Below are 14,989 nucleotides of genomic sequence, written 5' to 3'. Positions count from 1 at the left end.
AGCAAAGCTGGCTAGCCTGTGACCCTCTAGATGTTGCTGGACAACAACTCCCATCATCCCTGATCATTGGCGATGTTGGCTGAGGCTGGTGGGAGATGAAATAAAACAACATATGGAAAACCATAGGATGCCCACCCACTAAACTAGACCTCTCACCAAAACTAGACACACTCCCACTCAAAGAGAGGAGGTATCTGACTCACATGCTCCGCTGTTGACTCCACTTGTCAACAATACACTGAATCTACAAAATCTTTATTTTCAGCTGGAAACAGCAAGTTCATCATTTCATAGTGAGTTTCCATCTAGTTGTCCTACATGTAAACCAAACGAAATCCAAGAGAACATCCATCCCATATAATTAAAAAAGGAGAAGCAGCTAAACAAACTATCCAAGCTAAACAAACTATTGCCAAACCAGTAACTGGTTACTGTGTCATGAAACAGCAATTTAGATAATTATTTTAGAGGAGTCATTAAATAATTGTAGTTAAAGAGACATGTTCAGTCAACACAGATGGTTTAAGAAACAGCATGGATAACTGGGGAGGAAACTCTTCCCCACCCCAATGTACTGTAATCTGCTTTTGATTCTGCACAACAAGCACACTGTCTTACAGTGCAAAGAATCTGGAGTTGTAACACCAGTTGCGTTGCATGGGTGATACAGTTTTAGTTCACATGTGAACCTGTACATGGAAATTATACCTCATTTTCAGTCTGCGTTTCTTTTTGGGTTGCATCCTATTATCTGCTTCCACTGGTTCCTCATTTTTAATCCTTAACTGCAAGGCTTTTCAGTTCTCAAGAGTGGGATATTAAACTTTATAAACAAACAATAAACTTTATAAACAAACAATAAAACTCAGTAGCATCATCCCAGTTCTTTCCCAACACTGCTCCAGAGGATTTTGTGGTTGCGGGTGGTAGCAAGAAGCACACCCAATTCTGCACAGCTGGTCTTCAAACTTGCTGGATCACGTATGTGTGTGTTTCATACATGGATCTGTGTACCGAAGTAGAAAAAGTGAGGTTCTGTTTTAAGGCTGCTGAAGGAGGTAGAGAGAGATGCCTCCTTGCATACCTTCACTTTAATGGCACAAGACCCTGAAAAGAAAAAGCTGCTTGGACATTTAAGAGTGCTGCTCTCAGTTTAATGTGGTTAATAGCCCTAAATTGAATTATGTTAATTTAATATAATTTAAATACAGATTAATGTTGAGGCTTTGACACATAACTTGCATTAAAAGTGCAAAGGTTTGTCTAAACTGCATTTGGATACCAAGGTGTAAATTATGGGAAAACTGAACAAGTTTGTTTCATTATAATTAGTAGGACAGTCAGTCTTACAGTGCAAGCTAATGATATCTACTCAAATGGAAGTCGTGTGGAATTCAATAAGGCTTAGGGCTTATAAACATCCATCTGCAGAAAACCAGAATTGACATTTGCTCTGGTTTAGCTGTACAGAGTGATTTTCCTGAGGGAAGCTCAGGGCAAAATAAATAAATAAATGCTTGGAGTGTTAAAGCATGGACTTCTGCTTGGAAAGAGTGAGGCAAAAGGCAAGTGAGGATGAGCCCTTAGTCTCAGGTAAGTGGGGCTAGAACTTAACTAATACAAATCTGTTATTTGTCAGGAGGTTTTACTCTGTTCTGTCTGGAAAGAGGATATACTATTTCAAGGATGTAGTTTGAGTTCTAACTGCCATTTTCTTAATTTCTTTGAATTTCAATATTTGGGGGGGGGGATTTGCAAAGAATGCTATTTAAGGTCTGGCTCTGTGTAAAATAAACCTACTTCCTGTGCTGTCATGGGTTCTAGTAACAAAATAACCACGGAAGGCAAGAAAAAGGAAAGGGGGGTTTCCGTCTGTGGTACTTCAGAAAAGGTAACATGTAACCAGCTACAAGTCTCGATATGATTGCTACAGAAACTTTTTGAAATGCTGTTATCGTTCTTACAAAGACACAAACAGGCTAGTCAAATGTCATAATATGTAAATTCCTTCTAGTAGCACCTTAGAGACCAACTAAGTTTGTTATTGGTATGAGCTTTCATGTGCATGCACACTTCTTCAGATACACACGAAAAGCTCATGAAAGCACAATACTACAATACTGTCTTATTTATTTTATAGTACAGTACTGCTTTCATTTTATGGGTCAATGTTCTCTTTGGATAGTAAAATTTGTGTTAAATTGCTGTTTTAGGGGTTGTTTTTAGAAGTCTGGAACAGGTTAATCTGTTTTGCATTACTTTCTATGGGAAAGCGCACCTTGGTTTTGGAACGCTTTGGTTTTGGAATGGACTTCCGGAATGGATTAAGCTTGAGAACCAAGGTACCACTGTACAGAAAGCCCTAGAAAGTGTTTCAGTGTACTATTAGAACCAAGCCTTACAGTGACAAGTGAGCTTTGCAATTTCTTTACATTAATATAAACACAAAGGCTGCATATGCACAAGGACTGTGCCACTGTGATACTGTACCTTAATGCAATCACATCCTCTAGTTAGTAGCATACCACTAACCCCATGGTGGAGTGCAGTATTGAACAGTCTTGCTTTTAGCACCGGGTTGTGCCTGCAGGATGTACTTCTGAACTCAGAACTTCAGGCTTCACACAAATTGTTGCTGCTTTGTGGTTGGGCTTCATATGAGAGGCCTAGCTGCATGTGCTGATAAGCCATTCAAAGAACTAACACGATCTGCTCTTACTAAGATCCACATTAGATGCAGGCAGCTAAGAAAGGCAAATGTGCCCTTGAAAAATATGACCGGGAGGACGCATTTTGCTGGAAGCAACAAATTTCTACTAATTGCTCTCTTTTCTCCCTGTCCTCAGTTTCTGTAGCTTTTAGTACAAAAATAAATAAATATTACCCCCTCCCCACCTCAACAGTGCAGGAAACGGCTGTCTCTAACTTCTTTCTTTTAGCCAATTTTGCATTTTCAGGAACCACTGAAAATGTAACACCCTTCTTTTGAAACAAGTGCAGCTGCAAGCGCTGTTGCATCATAAAGCCTGAAACTGGATCGACTCAATGATGTGTGGGCCAGAAAAAGGAGAGCAGCTGTTGGGACTTCTGTCCAAGTAAGCAGCTGTCCATACTGGAGGAGGTCTGGATATGCATTCTTAAGATGTCTGTAAAATGGAAGCTTGGCTACTCCCTAAACATTTCATGTTACTACTACTATTACATGATTGACCTTAGCTGTACATCTCAATTGGAGGAAATATGTAACGCTGCTGCATATATTCAGAGGTGGGTTTAGGGGAGCACGACCAGTTTGCCCACACTGGGGGTAGAGCCGAGAGGGCGCCGCAACAGTGACTTATAGAACGTATGTTAAGAGGCGGGGGTGGGGTGCGCGTCAAATGTTGGCGTTGCACAGGATGCCACTGAAATTTGAAAGCCCAAGTCTGCCACTGATACATTTCGGGGGGGGGGGGAATTAAGTAAAATTGTAACTATGTGTCAAAGTCTCTCTGGAAGTTTTGACAAAATAGCTAAGTCCAGGAGTTCATGAGCTTGCTAGTTCTGGATGAGGCTGCATTCCCTCTGAAGGAATGGCTACATAGCTTTCAGGTCCTCTTGCATCAATCTTTGTCATTGGAGGACCAAGCAACCTCTTTGGCAAGGAGCACCTATCATCAGCTTAGGCTGGTATACCAAGTGTGTCCTTTCCTGAACAGGGCTAGCTTGGCCACCATGATCCATGCATTGGTATCCTCACAACTGCACAGTGCTCTCTTGGGGGCTTCCCTTCAGACTGGTCTGGAAGCTGCTGCTGCTGCAGGATACTGCAGTGAAGTTGTTAAATGCAGTACTTGGATATGCACATATTACATTATATTGAGGAAACTGCTCTGGCTGCCTGTTCGATACTGGACTATCTTCAGTGTGTTGTTACTAATACCTAACTAATACCAAGGCATTATTACTGAACAACCTGGGACCAGATTAAAGCAGATTTCAGGTGAATGAATTAAGTAAATAATGGATTGCATAGTGCAAATGGCAGAAATAGTGGTTCTCTCAGGAGTTGTCCTAGAGCTGAAGATATCTCCAAAGAGTTAATGTTGCTTCAATTCCACCAAGAGTGTACAAGATACTTACACATTTACTTGGATATAGATGTTGTGCTTCTTCTTCTTCCTTTTCTTTCTTATGTCTTTTTTAAAGTACCCAGAAGCAAATCAAGGGTGGGGTAAGATCTCTGGCGAAGATAGCATCCTGTTCTTTGTAAGAAGCCACAAACTTGTTGTTCACATTTAGGTTTATCTAGGCTTCCTGCAGCTGCTTCTTCCCACCCCCACCCCTTATCCAACTGGGACAATCAATGGTATGTATCTTGAAAGGTCATGATAGCCATTGTCCTTATTTCACTGTCTGAAATATAACTGGCTCAGCTCTTGGCCAATCTGCTTTAGTGTATGTCAGACAGAAGTTGGAATGAGGGTATCGAAATAGTAGGAATGTAAAATGTAATATGGCTAGCCCTACAGACCTCGACATATGTAGGCTTTCCACTGAATATATCTACACATCATGCGTGAAAGGGGGCTTATACTAATCATGGGGTTGAGAGACAGAGCTTATCCAGACAATGAAGTCATGCTGCTACTCCATCCTTTTAGAGATAAGTCCTGCAACTCTTAATTCAAAGACAAGTTTTCATTATATAATCAAGAATACAAAAGATGCCAGGAGTCATCTTGCTGACCTCCACTCTTTTTTAAAAAAGCTGGATGACTTGTGCTCCCGTGTATGATAGGGGAAGCAGTCACACTCCAAGGAATAGCAAATTAGTTTCACAGCAAATTCTGTATTCATCTTAATTTACTTCAGCCCTTACACCCCTCCTTGTAGGCAGGATCTTAGATGTTCCGGTCCTAAATGGCATATGCATTTAGGAAATAAGATGCCCATGGCCTTTGCTGAGCTACATAGAATACTGCAAACTGCCCTGTGATCCTTGGATGAATGGCAGTATATGCATTTTAATAATTATAATAATTTTGACAGCACTCCAAATTGCAATGGCTCACTTGCTGAGGGAAAAAATCTCATTTGCTCAACAATATAAATGTTTATTGAGATGTGGAGAAAAGAAAGCCATTCTACAGCTTCTTGCTATAAATGAAGGTGGAAACATTCCTTCCTCAAAGCAAGTATGGCAGGAGCTGGGACACTTTGGCCCTCCAAATGTTGTTGGATTACAACTTCCATCATTCTTGGCCATTGGCCATGCAAACTGGGACTGATAGGAGCCGTAGTCTAACAATATCTTGAAGGCCACAGGTTAAATACTGTTATTGGGAGTGTGGTGTGCCTGCTCCTCTCTTCTTCCTCCACCAGCAACAATGCAGATGTTAACATCTGTTTAATTGACATAGCAATATAACATGTAATCAAATTCTTGTTGAAAAATAAATTGGTACGTGACAAACGCTACAGAGAGAGAGGCGGAGGGGAGGGGGGAGAAAGAGGAAGACAAGAGGTGCACAATTTCTAATTTGTGCAAGACACAGAACCAAGGAAATGATGCAACAACCTACTCATGTTTCTGTGACTCAGTGGTTGTTCATAACATGAGTAGGGTGATGTGCTTTAGCTGCACTTCAAGGATCTGTGTCTGGAAATATGGAACCCAAAATTTTCCAGCAATGTCAAACGTCTACACAGGAAGGCATTGGGGTGCATCCTCAACTTCCTGTAACTGTTTTTACTCCAGGGAAGAAAGAACTTTTCTTCCATTTTTTTGAAAATAGGGTCTTGTCCTATTTAGTTATTAATACTAGTTTGGCAGTTATGCCAGGAAGGAAGAAAACCTGCTCTCAGCCAATTCCACTTTCCCAGTTCTTAATAATTATCCAGGAAATAAAAATTCACAAGTGTCTCAGCTGTTCACTCACCAAAGTGTGTAAACAGTTACTGGCTACTTATTTTTTGATGTTTGGAAGTATAACTCCTATTGGACACATGCTATGATGCTTGGCTAAACAATTTTACACAATAGGGACAATAGGGTAGCAGGGACCTCTCCAATGCATCCTTGAACAACAAAGTAAAAAAAATGGCAAGCAAACAAAATTAAATGCAGGATCTGTATCTGAGTTCCAAGCTGATGAACTCCATCAAGATTTAACACACCCAATTAAGCCATTTTGCATTTATAACGATTTTTTACAATCATAATTTTTATGGCAGCCTCTCACTTCAGTTTCACAAGTCAAAGTCATGTCAATACATCAGAGGCTGAGAGTTTTCAACTGTTTCAGAGGGAATATCTACAAAGGCTGCAGAGTATATTGCCAAAATACACAGGTCTTCTCTCAAATCTTCAGGATTAACAGATCCATTATGGCCTAAGTTTTTGTGTCTACCTCCTCAGGCATATGAACTACTATAATCAGCTGGAAGATGTGCAAGTAGAGGAACGAGGGGAGTTGCAAGCAAAAGGACATGAAATGCAAAGGGGTAGATTTTGTGATTGAAGTACTGATGTGAAATGTAACAAATTATTTTGTTAAATTTCTGCTGCATGTATTTAGTGTTGAGCATATATTGCTTGATTGTAATAAAACCTCTAAGCAGTTAAGGGGGAGGGTAGCTAAGTTTTGAAATAGCAGTTCACACATCACCAGTTAGTATAGACTTGTCCTTCCCTGTAACAACATATGAGCTTTTAAAAAATTCTCAGCAAAGTTACTTCAGAGTAACCCTCAGTGAACCTAATGGGAACAGAAGGTTCAGTTACTACAGTACAATGCAATTAATTTATGTGCGCTACAATATACATGATTTGCATCACCCATTCTTACAACTTCCCACCAATCCTCTGCATCCAGCCAGTCCCTGATACAGGGGTAAATATCAGACATAATAGAAGCTATGGTTTCCCACTATGTGAATGTGTATCCAGGTTGCACCTTTACCCCCTCTTCTCCCTTTCTGGGTGTGCCTCTGAGTTGGAGAAAAACTTTTGCTTGCTTTTTTTTTTTTTTTTTAACAAACCACAGTTCCTCATTATGTCTGAATTCATGGAACTGTGGATTGTTTGTTTAGTGAAAATAAGCCAGAATTAAATCATGATTGCAGATCCTGGTTTGTTCTAACAAATGTAAAACTTTAGTCAGGACATAATAGAGAACTGTGGTTAGTATAAAACTGATCTCCTGATGGGTGAAAAGGGGAAGTAAGCACAATGTTCACTGTGGTTTATTCATAAGTGAAGACCATTAAGACTGAATTAGGCCTATGTGTGTTCTAAATCATAATCCCAGAGCTGGTTCAAGCTTCTGCCTAAGGCAAAGGAAGAGATGGCACTCCCTATTCCATGTACAGAAGCTGGCTGGACTAGCATTTGAATTTTGCTTCATTGTTGGTGATGGAGTTACACCTGAGAGGCTAGCTTAGTGTGCAGGGCTCTGCCCTCCAACACCATGCTGCCAGTTTCAGAGTTGGCTGCTTCACTGTGCTCAGTGATAGAGCCAGCGCTGCACATTCACGGGTCAGCAGTAATCCACACCTCTCACTACTTCCATCCTAGCCCATGGAGTAGCACTTTGTGCAGCATAGCAGCATGATAGATGCTGCAATGTCAGCAGAAGAGGTAGAGTCAGGTCACAAGAGAAGTGACAAATATCCCCCTAAACTGGGTATTTTATCTCAGTTGCATCCTCAGCAATGAAGAACACACATACATAGCCAGACCCTATTCATGTTTACTTAGATGTCAGCTTACTCCCAACTAAATGCATGTAAGATTGCAGCCTATGAACATTTAGTAACTTTGCACAATTTCAAATTAAAACATGAAGAGCCCTAACTAAAAACAGGATACAAGAAATAGAAACCTGACATGAGACTTCACTGTAATAGAGTGGAGAGAAACAGATAACAGTACATACAGGACAGAGTACCAAAGGCAAGTGGAAATTAATGAAGGGATTCAAGCATGGGCACAACATGAGCAAAAGGGGAAGGAGATAGATGTACCAGCAGCATTTCTGAATTCTGCTGAAGAAGAACTTTGAAAAAGAAAGAGGAAGTTCTAGCCCCTTGAACAGGAAGCCTCCGAAACTTTTACTTATAGGAACATGTAGCAATGATTGAGCAAGATCAAGAAGCATATTCTGTGTGCAAGATCATATACATGGAAGGCTAATGATCATAGCTTTACAGTGTTATAAAATTTGGTGACATTGACCCCTCAGGCAAAATGCTGAGAGATTATTTAGCTCAACAACTACACAAAACCCATTTGTAATGTTGTGCAACGCACACGACTAACAGTGTAACCAAACCTGAAATCTGAAACAGTGAAAAGGGAGGTAAATGCCAAGAGGTTTTCTTGAATTTCCATCCCTTGCTGAAGAGGTACTTTTCAGGTTGTTGTTGTTGTTTTAAATAAACTTGACTGATTTTCCTCTAAAGCCAAGCAACTAGTCCCTCTGAAAACTTTGAAGAAACCACCAGCTGCATGCATCATTCTTCCATGTGCACACAAATAACTTCGACTGAGCTGTGCAGTAGTTGAGTTTTTATAATGTGAAGTCTGTCAAACATCCCCCCATGTGGTGGGTGTGGGGCAAGAAAATACAAGTCCACAAAGAACAAGCAAACACCAAGTTTATGATCCACTGCCTTAGATGACAGTCACATCAGTCACCAAGGGCCCAACAGAGATATAAAGTTACAGAAACCTGAAAATCAGTAGTGACAGCACAAAAGAATTTAAACCAAAAGGTTACCGTACTTAGCTCACCCTCACACTAAAAGAGAGGTTTTCTGCGATAACCATCAGCCATGACTACCCCAGTTCACATTACGGAATGTTATCCCAGTGCATCCAGTGGTCAGAATATTTTCATTTTGACGTTAATAAAAGCAATGCTATATGATAACAATGAGTAAATTAATTGTAAGCCCATCCTTCCTTTTTTCAAATTGGAAAATTGGATCCATTCCATGTATCCCCCAAAACAAGTGTAAACAGATAGACAGACCATAGAATACTCCAGTCATGCAGCCCGGGCTGTATAAATTGATTGACCCTTATTGCATAACCCTCTCTAGTTATATTAACCTCAAAGTGATGAAGCAGGAGGAATAAGATATATACCAATGACCCTTTCAGTGGAAGCCCTGCACACAGGCTTTTCACCTCCCCACAATTGGCTTGGGTTTGTGTGTGTCAGAAGAACCTCCAGAACAGTGCAGGGGGGTGGAATCATTCCATCTGGCAAACCTTCTGCTTGTGTAGATGGAACGTTTGTAATAGTGCACGTTTAATTCCACCCACAAACACTAAGAGCATAAAGAAGAGCCCTGGTGAATTTCCTACCAATCAGCATCATCAGATAACCCTGGGTATTTAGGAGGAAGGCTAGAAATACTTCTCTGTCTTCACACCATTATATACCTCTATCATGTGCCCCCTTCTGTACCATTTCGTCAGATGTTGCAACCTTTCCACATAGGACAAATGTCTCCAGGCCCTTGAGCATTTCCGCTGCCCTTTTCAACTTCAGCAGCAGATGAAAGTGCTATGAATACGCCAGAAGAACAAGCTTTTCTAAAAACACACACACCACAGAATGCCTGTACCTTCCTGTATTTCATGACATTTTGGCCTCCCTCTTTTATAATTTTCTAGCTATATCTGTATATGCAATACATGCATATATGCCAGTTATTATAACATCATCAATGCACATGGTGCTTTACAGGGTACAAAAAGGGTCAGGTCCCTGCCCTGAGGAGTTTACAGTTACAGGAGCTTGCAAAACTGACAATGTTTCATGCATAGGACAGACAAAAGCTGGTCTACAAAAGCTTATGCTGCAATAAAGAGTAGCCTTCAAAGGTGCTGCAAGACTCTGTTCCAGAATCAGTAACATGTCCACTGCTATATACTACTAGAAGTTCAGTGAGGATTCAACCTAAATGATATTTTATGCAGCTGCAACAAGAATCCTGCAGTTCTTTATTTTACTGTCTAGCCTCACACTCTGTGCAAGCCAGAGCTTAACAAAAGTGCCAGGCAAACTTTCCACATAATGGAGCTTATGAAGCATATAAGAAGAGACAGGCGAACAAAGAAAAGGATCAAGGGCAGGAACTATTCAGCATCATCCTTTGTTTCCGGATCTCATGTGGCTCTATCAATGGGGCTCCTGCAAGTTGAGCTCTTTGAGGACTGGAATCTTTCTATTCACATTCAGATCTACCAGAGTATCCATACTGAGCTGATAATGAGAAAACATTCTAGAGAAGCTAGAAGTTGCAGGAAGAAATATTTACCAGTGAATTAATTTAAACAGACGTTCACCTTTGAACTTTCAAGAGGAGAAAATTCATGCAACCGCACACAGCTCAGTTATCCAGATGCAAAGCTTGAAACAGGTGTTTTGCTTATTACTGTACAAGCCTTGCCATTCAAATATTGAAAGAAAACTTAAAACTGCACAATGTTTCAAGGACACATCACAAAGTTTTCCCCTCTCTCCCTGTTTGCACTCCCTTTCTTTTTATAATCTCTTCCACACTTTTCACCTGCTCACAGGCTTAAAAGTTTACAACATTTGAAAAAGAGGAAACGAGAAACTAAGCACCTGCTGCTGACATAAAACAGTACAAAACTGTGCTGGGCCTGCCCCTTAGAAAAGTCACAATAACAGCCACCGGCAACGTATGACTGAGGAGGAGTTTACAGAGGGGAAAGAGTGTGACAAACCAATTGAGTCTGAGCACTCTGGGGAAAGTCCAGTTCTTAAACGCTGCTTAAAAGATAAACGCCTTTGTATGTCGAGAGGGTACAATGAGAGGGCTCCGAAAGGGTGGGGAGAATGAAATAAAACGACTGCTGTTACAAGTGAGCTTCGCGTTGAATGCCACATTTAACGTGTGTGTCCCCCCCCCCCCTTCAAAGAACGATTTGTTCTGCAAACACATACTCCCAACCTCGGATCGCTCCTGGTGCTCATCTACTGTACTTTGAATTTTGTTCATGCATTGTTAGGCTTGTGCAATTTAGGGAGGGAGGAGGTGTAGGGTTTGAAACGCACCGACAGAGCTAAACAATAACCCATGCTTTCATTCAAAGGGTTGGCTCCTTCCCCCAGGAGGAACACAATGATGTCCCCCGTGTAAGGGGGGGGGGACTCTCTGTGTGTATGGGTGGGTGGTATTTCCCCTTTTTATTTCGTGTGCGGGAGGTGTGCGCTCATGTCTTCAGGTGCCATTTGCTTAGGCTTATAATACAGTACTCTTTGAAGTCCTCCGCTTTGGAAGCCTCCAACGTGACCGTCTGTTCACAGAAGGTGGACAAGCCGCCACACTCCAGCCCAGCCCAGCGACTTCTCCATCGGATTTCTTTCTGAAGAGCAGCGTTTTTTCCCCCGCTCCCAAACTAACCTGCAGGATCTTGTCCAGCCCTTCCTGGCCCAGGCAGGGGAAATCCTTGAGGAGTTGCGTTTTCTTGTCCTTGTAGCTCTGCGTCGCTTGCTTCCAGTAAGGCTGCTCCAAGACTTCGAAAATCGCTGCTCCGATGGACAGATAGAAGATGATCGCGGACGTGAGCAGGGGACCCCTGTCGACCATGGCGGCGCCCAGTGGGGGACGCTCAGCGACAGCGAAAAGGAGAGGCGGCCGCCGGGATGTGCCTGGCGAGGGAAGCGGAGAGCAGACCTGAGCTCCCTCTGGAGAGAATGCGAGGGACTCTCACGCGCTGCTTTGCCTTAGCCCGCCTGCCTGCCTCTGCTCCCCACCCCTTCCTCCTCCCCGAAGCCCCTCTTTTTATTTGCCTCTCACTTCATTCTGCTCTCCTCCCACCGTCTCCTCCTCCTCCTCCTCCTCGTCGCTTCCCCCCACCCAACCATCCGTTCTTCCGACGATCCTCCTTTCTCTGCCTGCGTCTCTTTCGCTGTTTGAATTTGGTGCCCTTCTGCTCCCCCACTCCTCTCAACCAGCGGCGCATGCGGAGCCGTTACCGGTTGGCCGGTGGCGGCGGCGGCGGCGGCGGCTCCGTTCTCCCGCCTCAGAGACAGCGGAGGCAGCGGGGAAGCCTCATTCAGCCCGCCTGTGTCCCATGTGGCGCGCGGACTCCGTGTCCCGGCGCGTTCGGTGGCAGTGGCGGTGGCAGCAGCAGCAGCAGCGGAGGGAGGGCGCCGTGGTCGCCACGCCGCGTGCGGCAACAGCCGTCTCTTTCTCAGCTTCTCCCAGCCCGCGCTCGGCAGCCCGCTCTCTCAGCACGGAGTGGCCCTGGCCCGCCCTGAGAAAAGCTATTTAGGAGCGGAGCGCCCGCCCTGCGCGGTGCCAGCTCGTGGAATGGTCAGAGCTAGCTGCTGCCACCGCCTGGGCGGGGTGAGCTGCGCTCCTCGGCAGTTAAGCGAGGTGCTTGCTTGCTCTTACGTTGACCTGGGTGGGAGCCTACGTCAAGTGTGTGTGTATGTGTGTCTGTCGTCTGTCTGTCTCTTTCACTCTCATATTCCCGCCCTCCGAGGGCTGAAGGAAGGCTCAGCACTGGTTAAAAAAAAAAAGTGGATTTAAAAGTTCAAAAGAGTAGCCACGTTCGTTATCTCAGATAAAATGATCACTCTGGAGCTGAAGCTCATCTGTATGCTTGGAAAAGGAATAATGATGATGAAGAAAATAAAATAAAATAAATTTGTGTAACATCCTTTATCCACAGATCTCAGGGCATAAAAATACAAGATTAAAACACAAAAAGTAGTGGCCAGGCCTGGTTCCCTTGGCAGCAGTGCATTTTGGTGGGGGCCTCCATGCTGCACCCCAGTCCTTGCCCCGCCACCAAATGACAGAGGGCTATCTCCCTCCCTTTCTTTCCCCCTTTCCTCTCAAGGAGCTCAGGGCAGTGTACATGGTTCTCCCCTCCTCACTTTATCCTCCCCACAACCCTGTGAGGTATGGTAGGTGAGGCTGGGAGGCCGTGGCCAGTTTAAGGTCACCCAGTGAGCTAATGCCGGTCACCCAGATCAGAGTCCATTGCTAACCACTGCACTATGGTGGCTGCCAAATAATAATGGTGGGTGGGATTGCCTTCCTCTAAGCATGAGTGGATTGACTTTGCCCTGGTTCAGCTTCCCAAAGAGAGAGTCCAATCACCTATGGCTGCTCGCTTACCCTCTGTCTCTAGAGGGTGGGTGACAGGCATGTTGCATCAGTGCAACTGATACCCAAAGATTCTGCTTTCCCAGCATCTCTTACAAATTCAATGGTGGCTGGTGCTCATTGAGACTGATGCCATGGGTGTAGTCAGGATTTATGTTAAGGGGGGCAGAATCTCAGTTGGTTAAGTATTTTTATTGATTTACCCATTTCAGGGGGGCAGCTGCCCCCCTGCCCCCTCCCTTGGCTACGCTCATGACTGGTGGGATAGAAGGCAGGGGTGCCAGCAGGAGGTTGAGCTAGAGCCAATGACAGGCAGAAACAACTGGTCCCCAGTTTTGTCCCCAACCTCCTCCTTGGTGACTTCTAAAATTTCAACACTGGGATGAAGGAGGGGGAAGCTGTCAGTCAGTGCCACCCCCCTAGACTGGGTGGCAGTACAGTTGTGGCAGAAAACTCTCAGGTCCACACACAGCTTCCCAAGTGTCCCTAGAAAGATTGGCAGCCCAAGCGTGCTTTGGCAGTTGAGTCAGTGCTGAAGCAACAGAAGGCTGCAATCCTATTCACACTTAACATGTTAGCAAGTCCCATAAATTTAGTTATTTGTACCCTTTGGGGGAGCTTTGAGGTTGACTTATTTTAGCCTCAGGACTCTGTGATGGCATATTTTCCAAGGCTACCCAGTGAGCTTCATAGATGGCACAGATTTGAACCCAGATGGTCTTGTTCCAAATTCAGCACTTCTGCGTAAACACAAATTAGAACAGCATGTAAGTATATCTTTAGCATGTCTGGATGGTAACCTGAATGTGTTAAGAGATAATGGGTAGAAAATGAGCCTTCAAATCACAGTATCTATAGTCCAACACAGTTTTGTTTCTTGGTCTAAAATCTCTCACACAAATTATTTTTGTCCCCCTCCCACAGGTCATAATAAAAATAACAAGCATATCTAGAGTAATATTTTCTCACTTAACATTTGGAGGTAAGCATATTTTCTCAAAGAACAAAACATGCTTGCTTTTTCTACCTCCGTTTTTCAGAGGGTGATCATATTAGTTTGTAGCAGCAAAACTAACTGAGTCTTGTGGCACTTTTAAGGGCTAACCAGTTTTATTATGGCAAAAGCTTCCATGGACTAGAGACCACTTCATCCGATGTATCATGAAATGCATCTCTTTAACCTCAATGACTACACTTAAGGTTTGGTGGGTAGTCCGCCCCCCTCCCCCAGGCATGGGCTCAGTCCTGTCAATGATTTCCCCACACTTACTTTGTAAATGTTTTACTAGGTACACCCTGGGTGGAAAGTAAAAGATTAGCATTCTCATCCCAATATGTGAGGTCTCACACATTTAAGGATAAAAGAAAGTTATAAAGAGTTGCAGGCATTACTGCTTCTCACCATCACAGACAGCTTTGTGTTTCACCTTTGGAAGTCAGCTGTGTCCTGCTGGTCCTCATTGTGGAGATACAGCTGTTAAAGTCACAAGAACAATATTTCCCCATTGTCATCCCTAAAGCAAGACCTAGGCTCCAATCCTATACCAATTTACCTGGGAGTATGCCCCATTAAGGGACACGGGTGGCACTGTGGGTTAAACCACAGAGCCTAGGACTTGCCGATCAGAAGGTTGGTGGTTCGAATCCCCGCGACGGGGTGAGCTCCCGTTGCTCGGTCTCTGCTCCTGCGAACCTAGCAGTTCGAAAGCACGTCAAAGTGCAAGTAGATAAATAGGTACCGCTCTGGCGGGAAGGTAAACAGCGTTTCTGTGTGCTGCTCTGGTTCACCAGAAGCGGCTTAGTCATGCTGGCCACATGCTGGCTGTACGCCGGCTCCCTCGGCCAG

The 14,989-nt window shown here is 43.7% G+C and overlaps 1 protein-coding gene across 2 annotated transcripts in view; it reads right to left on the bottom strand.

Moving 5' to 3' along the window:
* The window catches only part of KCNK5 (potassium two pore domain channel subfamily K member 5), a 39,071-nt gene extending 26,716 nt beyond the window's left edge, over positions 1-12,355 (bottom strand). Inside the window, exons 1-2 of one of the 2 annotated variants that reach the window (XM_079969280.1) lie at positions 12,003-12,355; positions 11,428-11,675 (exon numbers count right to left, since the gene is read on the bottom strand). In XM_079969280.1, the coding sequence (XP_079825406.1) occupies positions 11,428-11,613 (186 nt within the window). In that variant the 5' untranslated portion in view covers positions 11,614-11,675; positions 12,003-12,355. Of the gene's footprint in view, positions 1-11,427; positions 11,782-12,002 lie in introns of those variants that run through there. The other variant, XM_079969279.1, reaches the window with a different exon arrangement.
* Between the last annotated feature and the right edge of the window lie 2,634 nt (positions 12,356-14,989).

Source organism: Podarcis cretensis (genome assembly GCF_951804945.1).
Source record: "Podarcis cretensis genome assembly, chromosome: 3".
Taxonomy (NCBI): Eukaryota; Metazoa; Chordata; class Lepidosauria; order Squamata; family Lacertidae; genus Podarcis; species Podarcis cretensis.
This window is presented reverse-complemented; position numbering and strand designations above follow the sequence as displayed.